General features: G+C 40.4%; 3 protein-coding genes and 1 long non-coding RNA gene across 8 annotated transcripts in view; 2 read left to right on the top strand and 2 right to left on the bottom strand.

The window, feature by feature from the left end:
• Window positions 1-12,593, top strand: part of Cad87A (cadherin-87A) — an 83,605-nt gene extending 71,012 nt beyond the window's left edge. For all 4 annotated transcript variants that reach the window (XM_069054186.1, XM_069054183.1, XM_069054184.1 and 1 more), the window contains 20 exons: window positions 35-163; window positions 213-473; window positions 531-723; window positions 783-895; window positions 1,189-1,386; window positions 1,434-1,940; window positions 1,991-2,311; window positions 2,363-2,486; window positions 3,417-3,706; window positions 3,757-4,045; window positions 4,154-4,987; window positions 9,435-9,655; window positions 9,709-9,906; window positions 9,954-10,125; window positions 10,175-10,791; window positions 10,840-11,015; window positions 11,064-11,423; window positions 11,470-11,569; window positions 11,616-11,774; window positions 11,827-12,593. In XM_069054186.1, coding sequence (XP_068910287.1) covers window positions 35-163; window positions 213-473; window positions 531-723; window positions 783-895; window positions 1,189-1,386; window positions 1,434-1,940; window positions 1,991-2,311; window positions 2,363-2,486; window positions 3,417-3,706; window positions 3,757-4,045; window positions 4,154-4,987; window positions 9,435-9,655; window positions 9,709-9,906; window positions 9,954-10,125; window positions 10,175-10,791; window positions 10,840-11,015; window positions 11,064-11,423; window positions 11,470-11,569; window positions 11,616-11,774; window positions 11,827-11,988 — 5,424 coding nt within the window. In that variant the 3' untranslated portion in view covers window positions 11,989-12,593. The remainder of the gene's footprint in view (window positions 1-34; window positions 164-212; window positions 474-530; window positions 724-782; window positions 896-1,188; window positions 1,387-1,433; window positions 1,941-1,990; window positions 2,312-2,362; window positions 2,487-3,416; window positions 3,707-3,756; window positions 4,046-4,153; window positions 4,988-9,434; window positions 9,656-9,708; window positions 9,907-9,953; window positions 10,126-10,174; window positions 10,792-10,839; window positions 11,016-11,063; window positions 11,424-11,469; window positions 11,570-11,615; window positions 11,775-11,826) is intronic.
• Window positions 12,594-12,671: 78 nt separating this feature from the next.
• LOC138135455 (lipid storage droplets surface-binding protein 1-like) lies at window positions 12,672-16,615 on the bottom strand. 2 transcript variants are annotated; one of them, XM_069054192.1, is made up of 8 exons: window positions 16,483-16,615; window positions 15,024-15,154; window positions 14,785-14,970; window positions 14,514-14,733; window positions 14,286-14,473; window positions 13,977-14,234; window positions 13,558-13,668; window positions 12,672-13,164 (listed from the first exon to the last, which is right to left on the bottom strand). In XM_069054192.1, coding segments are annotated over exons 1-8 (1,230 nt in total). In that variant the 5' UTR covers window positions 16,484-16,615; the 3' UTR covers window positions 12,672-13,029. The 2 variants fall into 2 exon arrangements, with proteins under 2 accessions (XP_068910293.1, XP_068910294.1); XM_069054193.1 differs by having other exon boundaries at window positions 14,286-14,467; window positions 16,483-16,614.
• A 268-nt stretch (window positions 16,616-16,883) lies between these two features.
• Window positions 16,884-17,532, bottom strand: LOC138135456 (uncharacterized). The gene is made up of 2 exons (XR_011160988.1): window positions 17,227-17,532; window positions 16,884-17,170 (listed from the first exon to the last, which is right to left on the bottom strand). It is a non-coding gene; the product is annotated as an uncharacterized lncRNA (long non-coding RNA).
• Window positions 16,913-24,860, top strand: LOC138135452 (cadherin-AgCad1-like). Its single transcript, XM_069054187.1, has 29 exons — window positions 16,913-17,064; window positions 18,375-18,435; window positions 18,486-18,617; window positions 18,673-18,929; window positions 18,979-19,083; window positions 19,133-19,276; window positions 19,327-19,531; window positions 19,585-19,859; window positions 19,907-20,077; window positions 20,127-20,329; window positions 20,378-20,591; window positions 20,646-20,812; window positions 20,866-21,038; window positions 21,088-21,256; window positions 21,319-21,487; window positions 21,540-21,690; window positions 21,737-21,916; window positions 21,965-22,086; window positions 22,135-22,365; window positions 22,415-22,540; window positions 22,594-22,803; window positions 22,902-23,312; window positions 23,370-23,471; window positions 23,588-23,780; window positions 23,832-23,947; window positions 24,007-24,158; window positions 24,214-24,414; window positions 24,470-24,634; window positions 24,688-24,860. The coding sequence occupies exons 2-29, from the start codon at window positions 18,393-18,395 to the stop codon at window positions 24,776-24,778; spliced, it is 4,878 nt and encodes a 1,625-aa protein (XP_068910288.1). The 5' UTR covers window positions 16,913-17,064; window positions 18,375-18,392; the 3' UTR covers window positions 24,779-24,860.
• Window positions 24,861-24,927: the final 67 nt, after the last annotated feature.

Below are 24,927 nucleotides of genomic sequence, written 5' to 3'. Positions count from 1 at the left end.
ATCTAACTCGTTTCATTTCGTTTGTCCTGGCCAGACCAACGCGACCTTGCACGTCAATGTCACCATCGAGGACGAGGTCCAAGGAGGCCGCAACAACAAGGTCACAGTCCCCGCCAATATCATCGTCTTAGACGAAAACGACAACGCCCCGAGCTTCGCAAATGTGAGTCGCCCGCCGAAAGGATGCCGCGTTTTAATTAGCGAAGTTGCAGGCACCTTATGATATACTGGCGCAAGAGGATGCCGAAATTGGAACAACAATTTTCTCGAAAATTATCGTCGAAGACGAGGACACCACCGGTGCGAACCTGGAAGTCGAGTGTATTAATCTGCCAGAGTATCAGACCGCTTGCGACTTCTTCAAGGTGGAGACGATCGAATCTGCGCAGAACTCCTACCACGGTGCCGTCATCCTGCAGAGGAAGCTCAACTACGCCACGCAACAAAAGCACGAGTTCTTGCTCAAAGCCACTGTATTTTTCTTCGCTTCCGTGTGGGGTCGATTGTCTGTCTATTTGGAGCTTTTGCAGGATGGAGAACTCAGCAGCAGCACCAGCGTGACCGTCAACGTCGGCGACGTCCAAGACACTCCGCCACGTTTTATCGGCGATCTAACAGCGGAGGTGGACGAGAACGCGCCGATTAACACATTGGTGATGACTGTTCACGCAGAAGACGGTGACAGAGGAGTCCCCAGGAAAATCGTCTACGAATTAATTAACAGTATGTAATGATTCGCAGGGATTTATTGTAGTTTACGTTTTCATCGCCGTCTGGTTTAGATCCCATGGATTATTTTATTTTGGACGCCATTACCGGAGAACTGCGAACTGCAAGACCCTTAGATAAGGAAGCCGTTGACAATCCGCAAGGGATATTAACCCTAAATATCAAGGTAAGATTTATTGCGATTCCACTTTGCCACAAACAGGCGGCGCTTCGCACTTTCCTTAATCTTAAAATATCTGTTTCCTGCTTTTTTATTTACATACAAATATTGTTAGGATTTGCAAACTAAACACAAGAAAGACAAGCAACGTTATTATTATTTACCAAATCTGAGCAAACTTCTAGATCAAGTCAAAAATTCACAACGCTGATCGGACTGAATTTGCTTGTGATATTTTTAATGTGAAAAATAAAGTAGTAGTTGGATAGGTAAATGGTGCGATTATTTTTTTTTGGCAGGCTCACGAGTTGGTGGACGGGGTCAAGGGGACCGACCCCTCGACGGTGACCAACGCGGAGGCGCTCGTAAAAATTAGAGACGTGAACGACGAGCCGCCATCATTCAACAAGAGAGAATACGTCATCCAGATCCCGGAGAATATTTCCGAGGGCTCACCTTTGCCCGGTTTAGATATGATTGTGACCGATCCGGACGAGGTGAGTGATTTAAAGGTGAAGAATCGAGTTGAGTGTTGGTTCTTCAGGGTAACAATTCGGTGTTTTCGTTGCAACTGAACGACATATCCGGAGCATTTTCGATCGAGCCGAAGACGGTGTACGATTCGTCTCCGGTGACGATCCGCGTCGCGAACAGTTCCCTGGATTATGAAGATCTAAATCAGCGCAAATTCATCATCTTGGCCCTAGCTAAGGAACTTTACACCGAGGAGGGCTTGTCTTCGACAGCTACAGTAACGGTTACCGTGACTGATATTAACGATAACGCCCCAACTTTTGATCAAGAAGGATATTCGGCGGCAATTTCGGAAGTATCCTCGCCCGGAACTCCAGTAATAACAATAACGGCTCGAGACAGAGACAGCGGGAATTTCGGGGAGAATGGGATTTTTTACCACGTTTCTGGAAGCGGGAGCGAGAGGTTCGTCGTTCACAACAGGACGGGGACGGTGACCGTTGCCGATTGCGAGCGTCCGGGCGAATCGCCCTGTTTGGACTTCGAGGACAAGCCGGAATTTCATTTGCAGTTTATTGTAAGCGTCAATTAAAATTTTATCGCTCTTTCTGTAGCTGTGTTTTGAAGGCGACCGACGACGACGGAAAGGGACAGACCACGAAAGTGCCTTTGAAAATTTCTCTGACCGACAGCAACGACAACCCCCCGGTCTTCACGCAGTCAATTTACAGAGTTTTTATTAACGAAGGGGCCGTAAAATTCGATCCCGATCTCGTAGTCGAAGCGATAGACGCCGACAAGACGTCTCACGTCACCTACTCGATTATTTCCGGGAATAACGAGGGACTCTTCAGCGTTGAACCCAACCTGGGAAAAATCCGGATCTCGAGCAACAAGGGACTCGACGTCTCCAACGACACTGATAATATCATTTTATTAACTATTATGGTAAGACGCGCGCGTGGCCCCGAGCACTAGCTCCAATGTTTTGCTTTTAAGGCGAGTGACGGCACATTCACCGCCACATCTGTCGTCAACATAACTATCAGAGATGTTAATAACAATTATCCAACTTTCGACAAGGAGAACTACGTCGAGGCTGTTGCCGAGGATGTTCACATCGGTAAGGGACCCTTTCACGCTTGTTTATTAACGCTCCTTGCTACTAATTCTCATTTACATATTATGCGAAAACGACGCTCAAGAAAATTCCTGTCTTTTTATATTGTTAAACAGTATTAACTGATTTTCAGACAAATTTTTTTTGCTCAAAAATTACTTTTTGTATTACATACAGGGTGTTTTTGAAATGCGTGCACAAAATTTAATCAAGAGCTACTGGCTTCATGTAGAACTCGGAAAAAATATCTAAAAAATTCTATGTCAAAAAATAAAATGATATTCTTTGGGCTACAATTTTTTTAAATTGCTTTTAGTTTTCTACATATCATGTTTTATAAAATGTACGCCAATGCGAAGTAACCTATAGGAAATATGCTTTAAAACAAGGAAACCGCATTGGTGTACGTTTTATAAAATATGATATACAGGGTGTATTTTTAAAATGTGCTGAAATTTTACCTACGAAGTTGTAGGACAACGTAGAAGACTAAAAGCAATTTAAAAAAATTGTAGCTCAAAAAATAAATGTCATTTTATTTTTTGAAATAGAATTTTTTAGATATTTTTTCCGAGTTCTACATGAAGCCAGTAGCTCGTGGTTAAAATTTGTGCACGCATTTAAAAAACACGTATAAGTACCTATTACCAATTTGTAGCTCGCCAAGACATCCTGTTTAAATAAGAAAACACATCATACAACCCACAATACATTTGCAAGCTAAATTAGATTCGATTTTACAGCCTGTAAAGTGATGAAGAATTGTCATATGTGTTGAATATTTGCAACGTCGTAAAAATATTTTGCTAGCAAGGAGCAATCTCAAGTCGCTTTATTTTCTTCTCTCGGAAAAGTAGGACGTGTAGTTGCGAGATTTTGGGTGTTTGCCGTCAGAATATTTGTATACGTAATCCATTGAGCGTTTTCCTCCAGGCACGAGCATTATTCGCTTGCAAGCTAATGACATGGATACGGGAGCCAACGCCGAAATCGAATATCACATCCAAAAGGGGGCATACGACGACTTCCAAATCGACAACACAACAGGTGTGATTGTGGTCGCGTCCAAATTAGATTTTGATCGGAGGAATACTTACAACATCGAAGTAACGGCGAAAGATCACGGCGAACCCAGTCTCACAGGAACGACAACTCTCACCGTGAGCGTCATCAACACGAATGATAAAACGCCCTATTTCATTCCCACAACGCAGAAAGCCGAAGTAATAACGATTTATCTGTTAGGCATCCTTCGCTATTGTTTGTTTTGCAGATTATGGAAGACGCCGCTGTCGGAACGGTGGTCCACACTCTGATCGCTCTAGACCCTGACGTGAACTCATCAGAAGCGTTGAATTTCGCCGCGACTGAACCAATCACGGCTCTAGATAAACACGGCAACGAGGTCTTCGACGATAACGTCTTCAGGAATTTCTTTTCGGTCGATAAATACACAGGGAAGGTGACCGTGGAGAACAGGTTGCAAAGGGAAGTCGCCGCCATCGTCAGGATCACGGTTTTGGTCACGGACATAACGGCTCCGACGGTGCAACAAGGAGAAGGTACAAGAATCAATCTCCCCCAGGCTCGCCTTCACCTTAACACCGTCAACGTGAAGGCACCGCACCGATAATCAATTTTTTGTGTCTCACTGATTAATTTGTTCCCAGGACTATTAATCATCACGATCACCGATGTTAATGACTCTCCGCCCGTGTTCTCGGCCCCCTGGACTCCAGAGAACCCTGTTTACAACTTAGAGCTGAAAGAGGAACAACCGGTCGGGACGATTGTTTCGACTTACCGAGCGATCGATGAGGACTCGGATATCGCAGGTTACGCCATACTCCCGGAGAACGAATACTTCCAAATCAACAACGGCACCGGAATAATCCAGATCAAGAAGCAGATCGACTTCGAGAAGACCGAACGGTTGAATTTCACCATCCTGGCGTTCGACTCGGGGGTGCCCCAGCTGAACACGTCGGCCACGGTGCTGGTCACGGTGTTGAACCTGAACGACAACGATCCGGTGTTCTCGGCGAAGGTGTACAACGCGACCGTCGACGAGAATTCGTCCAATGGGACTTATGTGATGACGGTGAAAGCGACGGACGCGGATTCGGGGGATTACGGGAAAATAACGTACGGTTTGGCCGGAGAGCACAGCGAACACTTCGCGATTTCGCCGGATACGGGGGTCATCACAGTCGCGAATTCCAATTTTTTGGACCACGAGGTCGTCAACGAGACGGTGATACAAGTGGTGGCGAGCGACGGGGCCCCGCACAATTTCAAGCGATCAGTCACGGTGCCGGTTAATATTAAAATATTGGACGTTAACGATAATGCCCCCAAATTTAATCAGAGTGAGTACAACGTGACCGTAATAGAAAACGTGAGGTTGAACCCACCGGTTCCATTGTTGCAAGTAAATGCCACCGATGAAGATTCCGGAATTAACGGAAACATTCATTACAAAATTATTGGAGGAAACGACAACGGTAAGTTCGCTGCGACAGGAAGATTGCTACGTTTAGGCCGGACGGATTTCGCGCCAGAATGTCGGCTCGCACCGAACGATGACGTCACAAGCGGGATAACTTTTCAAATCGCATCAACTATAGTCCAATTTTTACCCTTTTGCGATGACGTCATTATCTAGTAACTTTACGTATGTTTGAGCTAGGATCAGAAACAAATTTGAATTGATCATAACCACGACCTGCTAGATAGTCAGAGTGTCTATAGCGGCCTGGGCGTAGACCGAAAAATCCTATGTTCTCATGATTCTGACGTTTAGGGTTGATTTCGGGGGTTGCTGTTAGCAACTAACTGTCATGCTATCACATCGTCATGTGCATCGTGACAATTTTGACATGCAGTCCAAGATGCAGTCCACACACATGTATCTGCATGATGCATGCAGTCATGCGTAGTTGTCCAGTGATAAATGATACATTACTTTAATTGTAATTACAGTTTGGATATTCTAAATGGCAAAAGCAAAATGTTGCGCACTGGTTCGGTTGTGCGGGAGGGACAAAGTTTCGGCGCCGCGTTTTTTGAAAATATCTCGGTCAGTGGCGAGTGCAAATTCATAGAATAATAATTTGCCCAAAATGATATTATATTCAAAACTGTACAAAACGTAAAATATCCTTTCCACTCATTTCCACCAAGAATGGCACGGATTAATTAAGCAAATATAGGTAATTGTTTTGTTGTGGGCCCATCTTTATCTGAAATGACCCGCTTAGGAAATAATGTAGGTACTGCAAATCCAAGAATGAGATTATAATTTTAATATTAATCTAGAAATAGGAATTTGTTGTTGCTGCATTTACCGCAATATCGGTTCTAATATGATAAAAAAGCCAGTTCATAAACACTAACAGCAAAATGCTAAAAACCAGAAACACCACACAGAACTAGCATCAACAAAATTAATAAAATTGTTGTTATTAAAGCTACTTTTAAACTGCGACACTCTTTGAGTCTTTGACAATGCATTTTGACAACTTCACTGAATTCATAACATTTGTTTGTGAGGTTATGATTATTTAGTGACATTCCCCCCTAAAGTGGCGCCGTGGAGATCACAGGCACTAAAGCTTCGCCCAGGCAGATGTATAGTGAAATATGTCAATGATCAAGACGGCGGTGATCATAACTAACTATAAATGTGTCAAATTTGTTGACAGCTGCTTCGAAAGGTTATGTTTGTAATCAATGTAATAAGTGAAAGAAATTAAAAATTGTCAAATTGACAAGAGCATAAAATAACCTCAAAGTGACCATCAATAAATAACCGTGCCTTTTTTTTTGTTTTTTTCTGTTTCTGTCGTTTCAATAAAGAGAAAGTGAGGAAGGAAATCGTGACATCACCTCATAAGGGTAAAAATTGGACTTTACCTGAACTTTTTTCTATTTCATTTGAATATCCGGCGATCTGAAAATATCTCGAAAATTCAGGTATTTAAGGTTTTGTACCTTTGTTCGGTGTGGAGAGAACAATTCAAAGTGCTGTTTGCAAGAACTATAAAAGCCCATTTGATGATCCGCGATCAAAGCAAAATTTTTGATGGTGAAAAATATATCGTGGCGATACCACGGTTTTAATGAAAGGTATCACTGCGCCTGCACTAGATTGGATTTAGCTTAAATTGTAATAGATTTTTGCAGTTTTTTTCAAATACATACAGAGTGACTTTGAAGGTTGTGCAGATATTTTAACCTGTGATAGAACCCCACAAAAGGTAACGATTTAGCCAGTGATGCCTTATACAAATTCGAGAAAAAGGGGCTCAAAGTTTTTCAAAAAAAATTTGGGAGCCACTGAATTTTATAGAAAAATGGGTCAAAAATAAATCATAGCAGACTTTTTTTGTTGTCATTTAATTCAAAATTAAGTCATCTTAACCTCAATTTAAATCACAAATGTCTTTCACCAACCTGGAGAAAACCGATATGGTTTTTGATCTATGGCGAACATTCAGAACTAGCACGGCAAATCTACGGTGAAAGGTTGCCTCAAAGGATATTTCGCAATACACGAACCTTTGTAAACATTGCACAGGATCTTCGCGATTTCGGGAGTTTCAAGAAGATCGCATTTTAGTTGCAGAAGAAAACACTCCTCACGAAATCCAAGAGCGTCACTTCCAGCAGTCATTTTAATTAACGTGTGGGCTGGGATTGTTGAAAATCACCTCTTAGATTCTTATGTTTTACCTCCGCGTCATTACGTTCAAAACGCCGCTCAGGAAATTCGTGAAAACAGAGGCATTCTGAATCGAATTCGGCTTTCTTGGACACGTCTTGCTGAAGCTTGCATTGTAAACGAAGGCAGGCATTTTGAGCAACTTCTTTGATGTTTCATTTTATACTTTTACTCACAATTAAAGTCCTTCCACTTTGTTGTTTAAGGCTTTGTTGTTTTTTTGAACAAGTTGCAGGCACTATTTTATCATCACTTTACAAATTTTATCCAAAATTCACGATTAAACTAAAAAAACTGTAACGATAAAAACCAAACATAACCTCGAGCGGAGAAAAAACTTAACATTTTAGGTTGGTCGTTCGTCAAAACTGCCCGCCAAATTTGAAAATTTTCGGCGTTTCCCGAACAAAGTGGTTTCTTTGATTTTCTTGTAAACCATTAACATTTGTATAAGACAAGCTGGGTTACTTTGCCTTCTTTTAACATCTACTACCTCAGGTTAAAATATCTCTACAACCTTCAAAGTCACGCTGTATAGAGAAACGTAATTTTGAATTCGATTCGTTGCAATTAAGTGCATAAACCAGAGTCTTCAGATTTTATTTTTATTTATTTTTTATGTGCGTAAAAATTATCCGGCTCCTCCATAATTTTTCCAGTTTTCACGACTATTGTTGGAGATAGTCATGCAGTTTTTTACATATGATTTGTTACAATTAAGTTCGTAACACACATTTTTTCAGATTTGATCTGATTCAACTGATGAAAGAGATACATTTTATTTGTAATAAAGAAAATATCCCAGCACCTCCACCATTTTTGTACACATTTAATATGTAGTTTCAGTTTGCTCAACCAATGCTAAAAATAGTATCATGTATTTTTTTGCATTCGATCCGTCACAACTAAATCTATAAAAGCCAGTGTTTAAATTTGATGTAGTTTAAATAGTAACAGAGAAAAAAAAATTTATTGAAAGAAATATCCCAGCGCCTCCACCATTTTTGCAACATATGTTTTAGCAGTTTTTTTTTTAAATACTGTTTGATACGGATCCACGTAATTTCTAGGATTCAATTCGGCCACAATTAAGTCAATTAAGGACGGTTTTTATAATTTAATCTGGCTTCAGTAATAACGAAAATTTCCTCACTGATGATGAAAAAAATACCTCGGCACCTCCACCATTTTTGCAAACATTTTACGGTTTCAGTTTACTCACCTGTAGAGTCATGCACTTTTTTTCATTCGATTGGCAATAATTAAGTCAGCAAAAGACGGTTTTTGATGTAACTTAAATGATAACGAAATTTGGTTATTTTTAAGGAAGAATATTCTGGCGCATCCACCATTTAAAAAAATAATTGTTTAATGTTTTTCAATGTCCTTTTATTTATTAACAGTGAAAGTAGTTTTTAAATCGGTTTATTAAAATAAAAAAATAATGTCAATAAATTTTCAACATCAATACATACAAACCAGAAGTTACAAATTAAAATGGACGGTGACTAGGCTCTAATCGGGCACAATCAAAATTTAACGACTCTTCCTTTTCCAACACAGGACTCTGTCCACTCAGCTTCCACATCACTTTCCCTTTCTCGCTTTGGAAAGGTTAATTGCGACGTGTTTAAATATTCAGCGTATCGGAGGCCTCCGGCCCATAGCAGCTGTGGGAGTAAGTCAACTGGACCGTGAAGTTTTGGTCCAGGTGGCAGATGTTTCCGCCACGTCACGCCAATCTCCATTTTTGTTGTAGGACTTTGTTTATTCGAAATTCTCTCTTACATTGATAAACACAAATCGACTCACACACAGGATCCCGAAACCCATCCAAAAAAAGATGATTGAGCAATTATTCTTGTAATTGGGGATCTATATGACCGTTCAGAATTGCCATGAATTATTCCACACCGTTGCGTGTCCGAATCGTTGACTATATGATCCGGTCGTAATACGTGATGTCACAAGCGCGACTCGTTCAACCGAACAAATGTAATTTTATTTCGTTTGTATTTTTGCAACCCAATTCCAGCGCTGCCATTGCAAGAAGTCGGCCAAAAACTCCAAATTTCGTGTGCTAATCAGTTTACGACGCCTCACCAGAGGGCGCACTCCTAGACGAACTCCCACTAATCTGAATTGTTTGGTTCCCAAAGTAGAATTTATTTGCCCCACATAATAAAAGCCGGACACATCGCAGATAAATCGAGCCATTCGTTTTGCAGATGTATTTCTGCTCGGAGTCGAGACCGGAATACTCTACCCCCACAAGCAACTCCTGGGCCAAAACAGAGACTTCCACTTGATCGTCGAAGCCCGAGATGGGGGCGGTAACGGCCGCTTGTTCGACAGAGCCGTCATTAACGTCCAGGTTTTGAACGTGAACGAACACCGCCCCGAGTTTATAATCCCGCTGCTTCCAAACGCGACAGTCGAGATTACCGAGGTTCAATTTGTCCAGTTCTTCTCGGGATTGACTCTAACAACCAGTTCTTGCAGAATGCAGCTGTCGCAAACTATCTAGTCATGACGGTCAAGGCGACAGATAAAGACGAGAACGAGAACGGGAGAATTACTTATCATTTGAAAGTTGACGGGCAGAATGTGCAAGAAACCGACGAGTTCTCGATCGATGCCAGCACTGGAGAGCTCCGCACCAAGATGTTTCTGGACAGAGAGGAAAAATCAAAATACGAAGTTTGTAGATTTATTTTTGAATGCGCCCAATAAAGAGTTGTTTTTAGTTGATTTTGGTCGCGAAGGATCACGGTTCTCCCAAATGGTTCGAAACCCTCAGGTACCTGACAATTCTTTTGGTCGACACCAACGACAACCGCCCAGAATTTCCAGATTCGAAGTCCGCCAATCCGTATCACTTTTACGTGACCGAAAACGAAAGAAGCGGGACCAGAATAGGTAGAGTGGTGGGTTTCCAGGGACGTAGATGACGAGGGAACTGTTTCAGGGCAAGTCAAAGCTTTGGACAGGGATGAAGGAAACCACGCCAAAGTGTATTACTACTTCTTGAAGGGGAACGAGAACAGCGACTTCCGTTTGGACAAGACTGACGGTTACTTGTACACCAACAAGACGTTTGACCGCGAGGATCGAGACGAGTACAGTCTCTACATCCTCGCCAACAACGATCCTGACTTTTATCTCTCGTTGGAAGACAAAGACAAGCTGGACGAAGACGAAGTGATCCACGACAGCAGCATAGCGAAGGTCCAAGTGACCGTGAACGACGTCAACGATAACGTCCCAATATTCGAACAATCTGTCTACTACACCGCAGTTAATGCAATGACCAACATCAACGACTTCGTAACAAATGTGACCGCCTTCGATCCAGATTTGGGTCCGAACGGTTCGTTGACGTACTACGTGAAAGCTTCCAATTTGTACAAATACGGATCGAACAAAAGCTCCGGATCGATTATTCCGTCGCCGTTTAACATCACCGAAAGGGGCGAAATATCCACTGCGACGTATCTGGCAGAGAACAACCAACACCGATTCGTAATTGACATTATTGCGAGGGAGAACGCTTATCCAGAGAGGGAGGCTTACACACAAGTCCACGTAAAACCCCAAAATGTTTTGTTGCCCTAGTCACAGCGAATGTTTCAGGTGTGGATATTTGAACCGGAGCAACTGATCAGGGTGATACTGTCACGTCCTTCCGACGAGGTGACCAGAGAAAGAGACGAGATCATTGCCGAGCTGAGCAACGCCACGCAGAGTCTCGTGATCATCGATGAAATCCGCTACCACACGGACGACAACGGATACAAGAACGAAGAATGGTAAATAAATGTCACGCGAGGTGACAAACAAATCATTTGTGTTTGCAGGTCCGACATGTACATTTTGGTGGTGGACCCACAAACGCAGACCATCCTTCCGGTGCCAGACGTCCTCAAGATAATCGATTCGAAGTACGACTTCTTGAAGGACTACTACGCGGGATTCGCCATCGAAAACGTTGTCCCAGCTTTCGTGATGGAAAAGGAAGAGTCCTTCGACCCAGCTTTGGCGGCGCTCATCGCTCTCCTGATTGTGCTCTTCGTCGGCGTGATCACGTTCATTATAGTGTGCTGTTGTTTAAGGCACTGGGTGATCTCCCCCACCGATTTGAAGAAGAAGGACGCCCTAATCAAGAAAGCGATCATCGACGATCTGAACACTACTGAAAATCCGCTCTGGATAGAACAGTAACTTGCACGATCTGGTTTTTCCTGTTCACATTTTGTCTTGCAGGAAATTGAAGATCTACGAGGAGCAGGAGTTGACGATGCAAGTTTTCAACGAGCCGGAACAGAACGCTTTGGGCCGGAGGAACAGCGACGATTTTGTTCCTGTAAGTGTAAGTTTTGGAAATTCTTCACGTTTCAGTTTTTTTGCAGGATGACAACACTTATGCGACGATACAGCACCCGAACAGGCGAGGTTCCGCTCACATCGCTTCGAGGTCTTTAGCCGACGATTTAGCCGATTATGCCACTCTGTCGGGACTTCCACATCAAACGGATAGTTCGCATAGTTCTCTGAGAGGGGCCCCGAACGTAATCATTCTTTCATGCTCCCCTCGCCCTCGATGAATGTCGTATGTTGCAGTATTACGAGGCCGCGATGGGCTTCCAAGGCTCCACATTCCAAGTACCAGAACGTATCAGTAATAATTCAAACGACTACGACTCCTACCGGACACGGTTTAAAGGGTCCGAGATGACCATCAACCAAGAGGGACAGCCTGAATACGTTGCCGAACTGATTTAGATATAAGCTGATTGAAATGCCTTTGTGTTAAAAAATGTGACTGTTTAGAAAGTGTGAAAGTGACAATAGTGATTTGCGAAAGGGCTGCTGTGTAAAAGCGACTCTCGTGACCGGATCTGGTCGCAGTTCGGACTTACATCAGCGGTTCTTTCGAAATCAACAGTAAGACAGTTTTTCTACTCTAGGAAAAGTGATATCTTTGAAAAAATCTCTAAAACAGTTATTTATTGAATGACGATTATGTAACGTTACCTGAATACTTAAGTAGGTACCTCCAATTTACGCTGTTTGTCATCTAAATATTTTAACGCGACAAATCTCACTGAACGGCGACAATTCGAGTCCAGCCTACACTCACAAGAGATGCAGTTTTTATTATTTTTTATTAATATTCGGTTTTAATTTCATAGCGTGATAAGTTCTGTAAGATACTGATGAACGTAATTGCGATTAGCACAAATTATTGAGGGCCATATCAGTTTTTATTTTTATATTCTTTACTGAATTAATATTTTAGACTATTAATTTTATCTTATTTATTTTTTTACTGTAATTTATCGATAAATAAAACTGTATAGATTTGTACATAAATCTTTATGTGTTGATATTCATTCTTTAATTCCATAATTCCCAGATTATGTGCTCCACTTTGCTACGCAATTTCACCAAAAAAACAAACAACAGTCCTTGAAATAAAATGTATTGAAGTTATTCGTACAGAGTATTAAGGTATACTACAAAGCCCGACGATAGAGGCTACGAGGAAACAGATCTACCTACACATAAATAAAATATGTTTGTGTTTGTTGCACTGAGCGCTCAACAAACAAATATACTTCTACTTTAATCGGCAATAAACATATTAGTGGCGTAAACAAAAATATGAAGCTAGCTTCTACAATGCAATGCGTAAATACTTACACTGAATGAACGAATTGTACAGTTATTTTCACGACAAGCCGGTCCGATTAACATTCCAACTGTGTCCGGTTTTTCGCGAATAAACTGTACACACTTAAACTACTTACTAACTTAGTTCTCTCAGTTGGAGTTTGAATCTACCCCGTTGGAGTTCTTGATTCGATTGACAGCCCTTAATTGTACCTTGATTTTGGGGACTTCGAGGGCTGTTTTAGGCAACTCCGAGGCCACGCTCAACGATTGTGCAACATTATCCTACAAATTCAATTATTACCAATTTATTAAACGAGATAAGTTCTTGACAGAATCCGTCTTATTTCTGCGTAATCTACAGATAAGATCGATGATTTTTAGGAATAAACACTCATCTATTCAAAGATATTCGATAAATATTTAGTGATTTGGTCACACGAGAGGCTCAATAAAGGGATCTAGCTTTGTTTTGGGCGGAAATCTCGGAACAATCTTGTCCTGTTGAATCTCTTCAAAGGAGACACGTTTATCTGAACAAGATGTCGGCGTTAGTAATGAGAGTCACTTGCAATCTATTAAAGGGGAAGCCGCGATAGATTGTTATCGATTTTGGTGACCAACGAACTAATAGAACCAATGGGAGCTCCCAAAGCTGTTAAAAAAGTTTCAACTTACCAACAAGTCTGTGATGTAAATGTTTAGTTGTTTAAGCAATATTGTAAAATGGTGCGCCTGATATTTGAGACTTGTGACGAGAGCTCGCTGAACTCCTTCCATATGGACACTCTAAGAAAGCAAATCAAATCACAATCAGCCTCAATAATTATTGTTTTGTGAATGAAAGCAACCAACGATTATCATGTGAATCCTCAAAGCGTTATTTAAAATAATTTGCGAAGCTTTGGTTCTATTAGCACTCGCTCTCCGTGTTAAAGGTTCACACTAAAAATAAAACTACTATTTGGGCTCGATCATCTTGCGACTTTCTCAAATATTCCATTTCTCCGGATTTTGGTGTAACTGTCATAGTAGTTTTATTTTAACTCGTACACCAAATCCAACAAATGTAATATTAGCACGTTAACTGGCTTTACCTTCGCCATGGTGTCTGCCAAATGCAAGAACTTCGAAATCGTAGCTTGAATCGAATTCGCCACGTTTTTGGGAATCTTGCTCAGGATACCGCTGGTGAAATTGATGAGATGCACGATTCGACGAGCAGATTCCCTTGTCAGGAGTACGATCAGCTGCTCCAGATTCTCCGGGCGGGCTTGATTCTCCGGTTCGTCTTTGCTTAAGCTGTCCCACAACTCCTTGCCCTTGGCTAGAGCCAGTTTCGGATCTGTCGCAACCTAAAACACCAATTTTTGCCCAAACGGTGGAAAACTGATGGATAAACGCACCAATTCAGCCACGTATATGAGGACGTTGATCGCTTCGGCGCTGTGTTCTTTCAGAGCTTTGGCCTCAGCCAAAGTTCTTTTGGTGAGTCTCCTTTGAAGCTTTCCCGAGATCTGACCCACGTGGTGAATCGTGTGCATCGCCTTAGCAGCAGGACCATCAACAGATGAGTTAATTTCAGGTTCTGAAACTCGAATTGTTTACTCAATACTGCCACTACCTCGACTAACCATTTTGAATCTGATCGTCGTACACAGACGCCGGTAGATATTTTTCTACATATTTGTCGGCAACATCCAGAGCTCCATCCAGCGTGTCTGCTGCGAAAGCAGTGTATTTGCTGGATAAGACGGTGTTGCCAATATGCTTGACAGAATCGGCTCTCTTCAGCACAGGTCGAACAATTTTGCTGCTGACGTCGGTGACGTACTGCTTGGTGTTCCAGTAGATCTATAGTAATTATTTCAAAATGAAAGGGGTCGCGCAAGAATGACGCGTTACCATTTCTGGGGGTAGACCGATTGATGGTATCTTTTGCTCCATTATGTTCAAGCTCTTGCACAAGATCTTGTCGATGGAAGAAATCGGAGCTTCGAACAAAGCTATTGTGGGCAAAGCTGTATCTACAGCAACGTGAAAAGAAGATTCAGCTTGTTCCAAGGTCCAAAAGAGCAGATTATTAGATTTCTGCAAGACAAGCTGTTACTTTTATATTTTGGAATAGAAAATAAAATCCCTGCCTTGATTCTTTTGTACACATTTTCGGCAAAATTCCAGCCTGTTTCTACTATAGGTAAAGTGGTGATCCTGTTAACGGATTCCAAATTTTGCAAATTGAAGGGTCTCTTTTTCACCGGTTGGAGAGTCGCCACTGGAAGAAGAGACGTTGTCAAGAGAATAGCTTATTGAATTTATTAAGAGAATTGTACAATCTTATCAAATTATCACAAGTGCGTTTAATAAAAGCTAACAACTTTAAAGGGTGTTTGATTTACCAATTTTTTTTTTTTTTTAAGACGAAACAAAGGTCAGTTTTGGTTTTGAATAACAACAACATCTGGCGGCAAAATTAACGAGTTTTTTTTAATTGATCATTAAGCGAGACTGATTACATCATCTACCTTATCAACATTGACCTGTTGGTAAACTGTTAAAAATAAATTTGTCTATGTTTGGTTTTTTATTTTGGGAGGATCAGGCAAGGTACGGTGTGTTTTACACGTAGGAAAAATGTTCAGTGTTTTTGAATTACATATCAGAACAAAACAATGAAGCCTCGAGTTGGTTGTTTGGTATCAATCACTCCGATTAATTAGGAATGTAAAAAATTTTGAGATCTGGATCCCGATAACATTCCCTAATTAAAAATAACGATGTAAATTAACAATATTTTGCATTTTTACAGACGGAACTGATATTCAGAAGATCAACAGTTCATCTTCAGATGATTCAACTTTCGAATTTTTCTGTTTATCATAAATTATATCCTGTTTAGTCTTATCTAATGCCGTACTTTGAGACTCAAAAGATAAAAAATTATGTTGTTGTGGGCATTCTAAAAGAATTTTCCAGGATGTACATTCCTCTGCAGTGACTTTAAACTTGATCCCCCTTTAATCAAGTACTTCACCTTGATGACTCATTTTTTAAAATACTCCTGATAGTGATAAGTCAAAACTTAATAAAGATTTGTACGTACAGTACAGAACATTTTTGTTAATTCAAATCCATTTGTAATACATGCAATAATGAAATGTGGTTGTTGGAAATTAAATTGGCAAATGTGATGGACAATTAATTACCTAAATGAACTTGTTATCACTTTCCTTCGGTAGACATATCTAAAATATTTTTTGTTTAAATCTTTTAACGAGTTTACGACAGAAACCTGCATATTGAAGTTGCAACTAGTAAATATTTTTAGCATTTATCAATTGCAGCACCATTAAATGAAGATATTTATAACTTGCAGTTTAAAAATAAAAATGAAATCAACTAACATTGAAAAATAGTTGCATTATTTTTCTTATCAGTGGAGTTGTTTCAACAATACTTTTATTACATTTTTCTGCTGCATATGCGACCGACCGAAACGAATTTATCGTCGCATTTTTCATTAACTTTTTTATTTTCTCCTAGTTTCAATAACTTGTAACTTACAAACTGTCCACCCCTAATGCCCACAAACTAGGTACTTACTTTTTCACTATACCGAAGCAGTGTTCACTTCAAACTGATAATTACTTCTTCATGTTATGTTTATCCGTGAAACCCACGTGATACATGGAGACCTATGACCCTAGATGCCCTTATGCAACCTTAGATAACATTCATAAAATATTCAAAATAAATAATAGCAAATTTTTGGTAAAGGGGAAAGTGCATTTTTAATTGGAAGCGGTTGGAATTTGACCCAGCCGCGGCTCAGGGATATGCTACGGTAGTTGAGGCAACAATTTTCAAATAAAATTCTAAACTGTTGCCCCACAAAAAATATCAGGATGAGAAGAGATATGTCAATTATGTCTATTTTAAGGAGAGAACGAACAGGATTGGTGTTTAGGTTGACGTATAGGTGCTGATCTTAATCATTTTGCCTCGACAGTACAATTTATCTTTATTAATTTTATCTAATCTATTCGTGAAACAATAATGAAAATCATATGGGATCAATATATAATAAAATCATATCAGGTGCGACACTGGAGTACAACAGTTCCGTAAGTGCGATGTGCGATTTTTGTTAAAAGTTTGGTGTACTGAATATAGGAATAATTGCTGGTAAGCCACACAAAGACATTTTTTAGATTTATTTTAACACCTTTTCTTTGGTCGAAATTAGTTTCGCGCTTTTTTAATTTTTACGCGATTTTTCCACACATTAACACTGAAACACATTTTATTACTTGGTGGTGCCTTAAATTCCCAAATTTTCTCATTTACGGTGAATTTTTTTAAATAACTACGCTTCCAGTTTTTATCTTAATTGTACATTTGGATTAAACCATGTCATTGTAAAAAAATGACAGATTGAACGATTGTAATGTTAAGTACAACTCAAATTATAATTTTGTGATAAGCACACGTGGTTAAATTCTTAAGTGGACACTCCAAATTGTGTGTACAGATATGTGTAGTAGAATTTCTAGATTTAAAATGTTTTGATGTTCCGAAGGCATAAACTGCCAAGAAAATAATCCAAACTTATCTCAAGATAAATAAAACTCCTCAAGCTTTTCTTTATCAGTTTTAAAGTCCTCTAATATGACATTAAAAGCATAGAATAGTACATTCTTGAACGAGCGTATAATGATGGCTATTATTCAAGAGGATAAAAATTCCAACACGAGCCGTAGGCGAGTTGAAGACTATACTTTCTCCACGACTATACCAAGAAACAACAATCTTTGAAAATTGAATTTAATTTAATTTTTAATATTTGACAATTAAAATTGTGCCTCGTTTAGCGGTTACTACGCGATTGTTTACAAACCCATCCGATTGACGATCTGCCCGTGATAGAATGAAAATACGGGGATGTGATTGGCCGACAGTCATGGATTTCAGTATATTCTATCACGGGGCGTGGAATTGATATAATTCTTTCATTGAATATCCAACAAGAATGCATTCATTTTTTAGTGGTCGTGGAGAAACAATCATCTTCATTCAACGTTGACACTAAATCCCAAACAGCTAGATTCCAGTCTGTTTGCAGAGTAAATTCAAATCGAGAAGTACATGAGCGGTCCTGTCATTTACGCGACAACCAGTAAGGCTGCACATCACGTGATGTGTACTTTTCTCTTTGAACGAGATATAAGACATAAGAATAACTGCTAAATGCACCCTTCAGATTCAATTAGTTGAAGCTTCTCTCAAAAGAATTTTCAAAATGGACCTGTAAAACAATACTCCTGTACAAGAATATGGTGTTTAAAATAAACAAAACACGATAGGACTCTGATAAGACAATTTTTCGATAAATAACAGTTCGTCAAGTGTGATATTGTCACTGTTGTCTCATTAATTAATTCTGCAAAGCCTGCAATATTTGTAACAATCACGACGATAACATTTTACATTTCCAGATACCTACATTCACGAAAATGCGAGTCATTTTTGTGATTTTTTTGGGACTACTATGTCGCGGTAAGTGAATGTAAATGCGGTAGAGAATCGATGCCATTAGGATTTTTTAGTTTCGTCGTTCGAGTTCGAAGCTGTCGACCAGGATGGGGTGAAATTCGGAGACAAAACGTCAACAGCTCAACAAATAGAAGTAGACGAGAATAACGATGGCGGTAGAGTTCCAATAGTTTCGATAACCGGAGGTAAACTTCCCAAATGTCTTTGTCCAAAAGCGTCGTCAAAAATATCTTTCTTCAGTGGGGGACACACTTTCGATGACCGGAATGACGAGCAACTTTGACTTGCTAGACGCCGAACTAAAAACAGATGACAACGTGAACTACCAGCTCATTGTCAACTTGCTGGATTACGAATCCTTAGATTCAGGCGGGGACAGCGTGCTTGTGGCCATCACCGAAGTGTCAACTCCTAACACAAGACAAAACCTGCAAATATTAATCCAGAACTTGGACGACGAACATCCGACGCTGACAGTTTCAAACTGTATTTTGGAAGTGAGTATTTGCCATTCCGTTGAAATCTCAACTGAGCTTCAACTTTTAGGAAGAAACTGTCATCGACGTGAACAATTCACCGTGCAGTTTTACAATCAGTGATCCGGACGGTTTTTTGGATACGATGGACTTTTCGAACATTGTGGGCTCGAAGGTGAGCAGTGGCGAGATCGTGCGGAAATGATTTCAATATTTCATTTCAGGGCGAAGCTGACAAATTCGCATTTGCTTATAAGACGCAGCCAGCGGCGACGGATCGAGAAAGCGAAATTTATTTGGTGTTGAAAGATGGGCAAAAACTGGATTACGAGACAACAACACTGTTCACTTTTAACGTAGAAGCACAGGTAAAATATATATTTGAGACGAAGTTCGCTTGCAACATTTGAGCATTTAGGATAACGCCCATCATCCGACCACGCCAGCGAGTGTTCCGATCATAGTACAGGTGCAAGACATGCCAGACCAACCGCCAGTGTGGGATGCAGCTTTTCGCTCGGCTATTACAATACCAGAAAAGAACGAGAAGACAATACAACTGTCTGCAAAAGATGGAGACTATGGAATTAACAACAACATAAGATATACCGTCGAAGACGAGAGTAAGAATCATGAAAATCTTTTTTAGGCAATCTGATGTTTTACTCCATTCCAGACAACTTCGCTACAGTGGATACCTCTGGTCTAATTACCGTCAGTCCAATTAACAGAGATGAGGGCTTCGATCAAGTCAATTTAACTGTGACTGCAATTGAAGTGGAACAGCCAGACTCGACAACAGTTGGCACCATACTGCTGATCCTTGAAGACATTGATGACAGCATACCAGAAATCAGCGTACTTGATTCAGCCGAGAAGAAGATTGAAATCACTATCGATGAAGGTGCTTCTGACGTGCCAGTCGACATCGTCGTCACCGATTTGGATCTGGTAAGCGACCAAAATTTACCAACACTTTTGCTAACGATGCTTGTCAGGGGGCAAATGCCATCTACAACGTCACACTAGAAGCAGAAAATGAAGACTTTTTGTCAGCTTTTAATATAATACCAGGAAAGGGGTACGAGCAAACGTCACTTACGTTAAGCATCATCGACTCCAAATTGCTCAATTATGAAACTGCCGACTGGATCCACATTACAATGACGGTGAGTCTGTAAGTGTGTTCGATGACGACACTTAACAAAACCGTTGCAGTTGCACACTCAAGGAACTGAAACTCCAACAAACGAAGACTTTTTACCAATTACAATCAACCTAAATGATATCAACGATGAGTCTCCGACATTTTCCGAAGATGGGTACAGTGTTGAGGTTCTCGAAAATGTAAAGGCTGGATATTTACTGATAAACATAACAGCAACCGACCTCGATCAGGAAGATATAGACAATGGATTAAAGTAAATGTCACGACCGTAACAACTGTGATTTGAAGTTTCTAATTGTAGGCATGAAATTTTGGGGGCGATGGGAAATACCATATTACAGATCGAAGATCTTGGCGGGGACGTGACCACAAAAATAGACAAGGCTTTCGACTACGAAAAACAGAACGAAATTTACGTTCAGATTAGAGCAGTGGATGCAGGAGGACATCCAGCTTCCACTCAGTTGACTATCAATGTAATTGACGTGAACGACGAAAATCCTAGATTGGTTGTGGTAAGTAGCGAGTACTCATTCCATGTGAAAGCGTTCATTGGCTTCGTGTTCTAGTCATCGACAATTGCTGTAGAGGAAAACCAGGCTGACAACTACCCTCTAGAAACAAATATTGCGGCATCCGACGAAGATAGCGACGCAAATTTGGAGTTCTCCATAGATTGGAGCAAATCTTACGCAACTAAAAACTCCCAAAGAATAAAAGATTTTGAGAACTATCAGTGCGTATCCTGTTCAACTAGATTTTATTTGCAAACTGACATCCACTTTTTAGTTGCATCAACGTGGAGACAGTTCCAGGGGATGATCTTCACACAGCCACAGCTAAACTAAGCCTAAAGGAAACACAACCTGGCAACACTCCTGACTATGAGACATTTGACACGTTATACATTCAATTAACAGTGACAGACAAAAATACAACGGAAGGAGACGGCACCGACTCAGGTAGAGAATTCTCTTCAAAATCCGTTCAATACGCAGTCCATATTTTTAGCTCTGATTGTTATCAACATCCAAGATGTGAACGACAACAAGCCGATATTTGCTGACAACACTGCAGAACTAAAAAGAGAAGTTACTGAAAATACTAAAGATGGAATCATCATCTCAACTGTGACAGCTACTGACGCTGACATGGACAACAATGTAACATACGCTATTAAGTGAGTTTATCAGGTCCAAAATAAGTTGGAACAAGGCTGAACACTCTTATCTGTCTAATTAGGAGTGCTGATGAGAACACTCCCGACTGGGTTGCGATCGATGCGTTTGGGAGTGTGTATGTCAAGTTAGAAGGTGATGACCAGATCGATTGTGACGATCCTAAACGAGACGTTTTAGTATATACAGTAACCGCAAGTGATGGAGATCCAGACCATGACAATTCAATCAATGTGAATCAACAAGATATTCTTTTGGGATATAATGACTTTTGTTCTTTTTTAGATAACCATTGCAATAACCGACCAGAACGACAATGTTCCTGTCATGGAGGACCAAAGCGAAGAAATAGACGAAGACAACCAGCTTGATCCGGACGACACCCTCAACGGACGTACTATACTTAATCTAACATACAGTGATGCCGATAGAGACGGTGAGTAATTTTGTCTTCTTGTAGCAATTACAACTTTTTCTTTCAGAACCATACAATGTGGTGAGGTGTACTTTTGCCACTTCCACGAGCGACGAGGTCATCGACAGGTTCACAATTACAGACAACACTGTGGTGATTTCGTTGGCAGCTGGAGCCACTTTAGACAGAGAAGAACATTCCGAGTTTCAATTTGAGCTTAGCTGCACAGATGATCCCCAACATCAAGGTTTGTTTTGCATTTACGAAACAACTGTTGTTTAAAATGTGTGTACAGGACCAGTCTCAAACGCCATTTCTCCACCTCCAAGAATCACAATAAAACTGAACGACATCAACGACAACAAACCTCAAGTGACGACCACTGAAATAACGGGAATTACCGAAAACACCTCAAAGGTAATTGGCCTTGTAAAGCTGAAGGATCGTTTACAAATTTATTTGTAGGGACCGCTGGGCCAAAAACTTCAGGGGAAAGATGACGATGAAGGTGACAAGGGTCTGATAACCTTCGCCATAAATAAAGTCCTGAGATATATTTCTGATGATGACGACGCACCTACAGACGTCACCGACCAGTTTGACATTACAGACGAACAGGATGGTAAAAGCGCCACTTTGAGCCTATTAGGAGACAATTTGAGCGGCCTGTGGGGTCGTCTGGAAGCGACGATTGATGTACGTACCGAAATGCAAAGTAGCCCATCATAAGTTCATTTCGTTTCAGGTAACTGACAAGGGGACGCCTGCACTAACCGGTCAAAACGTCGTCAAAATTGATGTCGCCAAGTACAATTTCAAAGAGCCTATATTCGACTTCCCCAAACAGGGAGATTCGTACTACTTCAAGACGGTATTCTTGTCCACATTGGTTTTTCCATAGAGTTAACACAAATGGAATTGCAGATACAAGATAAAGACGCCCCGCTCAAACTCTGGAACGGAGGCAATATGGACAACGTGAAAGCGAACGATCAACAAGGCAACAAATACAGTATAAAATTTGACGTTGTTGAGGATAGCAGCGACCAGAATTTGTTTAAAGTTGCCTATCTCGGAAATTCGCAAGGACAGCTTCAGCTAACTAATGCCGACTTTGTGCCGAAACCTTACACGGTAATTACTGGTCAAAAGAAGAACCACTTGGATAACTTCCATACTAATTTTTTACCAGTCGACGGTGGTACTTCAAAAAATGATGAATTGTGTTCCAGGTGACTCTGCGGGCATCTTTGGACGTCGACAACAGTCCCGTCGGTGGAGAGGCATCTTACGAAGTGAATTGTACCATAAATATCAATTTCTTCGATAGTGACAGCACCGATCCGGTATTTGAGCATCACAGTGATACCACTCTATTCACTGAAAATTCCGACACGGAATCGTACCAAGTTGAAAACGCAACGTACCCCGATATCGACCTTCCAGATTTGGCAGTCTATTATCTGATAAGAGAGGGTGACACAACGCTTTTTAAGATCGACCAATCAACAGGAACAATCACCCTTAAACAACCGCTCGACTACGAAACACAATCTTCGTACGAAGTGCTGATTCAGTCATCTAACGCTGACAAGCTTAACTTGGATGCATTAGAAGAAACGAAATTTGCGTTGACTATTCAGGTGAGTTCTCGTTTGGGATTTGGTACTGTTCACGTCACGTCCAAATTTCTATTTAAGGTAGTAGACCAGAACGACGAATCTCCAGTGTTTGACCAAACGGAGTATTTCACCACCGTCTTAGCCGGCACATCTATGTCAACAAAAGTGACGACAGTTTCGGTAAGTTCGGGACTTCTTCTTTCTAAAGGCTAAGTTGTTTACTGAGCTACTGAGCAGTTACAGAAGCAACAAGGTCTTGAGTTGCAGGAGTAATGTTTATTTTGTTTGTTTTGCAGGCCACTGACAAGGATACAACTAGTAAAGACAAGTTGCAATACAACATTGATAACATTACTCCATCTAACCCCGACCTGGACATAAAATCTGCTTTTACCATGAATACGCAATCCGGAGATATTACAATTAATTTTGAAGTCAAAGACAGCATGGAGGGTTATTTCACGTTAGATCTTAGTGTCCAGGATGAAGGTAAGTTTACGTGGAAAACCAAACTTAAAACAATAATTGTATATTTTTCAGAGCCGGAAAATCACAAAGCTGATGCCACTCTAAAAATTTATATTGTTACTAGTAAAAACACTGTAGTGTTTAGATTTGAAAATGACCAAGAGACCGTTAGTGACAAAGCTGGAGATGTAAGAACTCCTTCGTATTTCTTATTGTCAATCTTTGATCACGTTATAAATATTTACAGATTAAAAGTGTACTGGATGAAGAATTTCAATATGAAACTAAAGTCGAAGCTCCAACAGGAAACACGACAGACGGTACACCTCTTACAAGGTCACCGGTTTTCTTCCTGAACTTGAACACAAATGAACCTGTGGATGCAACTGAGATACTTAAGTAGATATTAGCGATTGGTAATTATTGTCTTGAATTAATATTTACAATTTTTCAGGAAAGTCACCAACGTTGACGTGTTCCAAAGATTAAAAAATAACTTTTCGAAAGTTGGTCTGGTCTTATTGAGTTTTGATTCCAGTTCTGAAACCAACGAAAACTTGGAAGCAATTTTGAAAGCGTGGTTGATCGGTGTTTCGGTAGTTCTCGGAGCACTGTGTCTCATTCTTTTGATTGCGTTTATACTGAAAACGAGAGCGTGAGTTAGATTCGTAGTGACCGTGTATGTTTAAATCGAAAAGAAATGTTTACAGTTTGAATCAACGTATCAAGAAGCTGTCCAGTACCAAATTCGGGTCGCAAGAGTCGGGATTGAATAGGCAAGGAGTGGCGGCCCCCACAACCAACAAACACGCCATAGAAGGATCAAATCCAGTGTACAATAACGAAGTCGACCCCAAGGACATTGATAGGACGAGGTTCGTTTTCGCATCTACGCCAAAAATCGTATTTTTTACTGATTGTTTTGCAGCGTCACGAGCGGCGATTCAGATCTAATAGGAGTGGAAGATGACGAGAAGTTTGACTTTAGTTACCCAACTAAAGATGATCAGTTTGAATAAAAACCAAATTATTTTTTATTATTTATTAAGTTTAATTATGTATATAAATTCTACTAAGTGTAAATATACGTACATATTTTTTAAGTTTTCTGTAATATTTCTTAATATTCTTTCTACCTATAATATTTTTAATATTTCTAACTTTAGAA

The sequence above is a fragment of the Tenebrio molitor genome, chromosome 7 (assembly GCF_963966145.1).
Source record: "Tenebrio molitor chromosome 7, icTenMoli1.1, whole genome shotgun sequence".
In the NCBI taxonomy this organism is placed as follows: Eukaryota; Metazoa; Arthropoda; class Insecta; order Coleoptera; family Tenebrionidae; genus Tenebrio; species Tenebrio molitor.
Note: the sequence above shows the minus strand (reverse complement) of the source record. Positions and strands in the feature narration are given on the sequence as shown.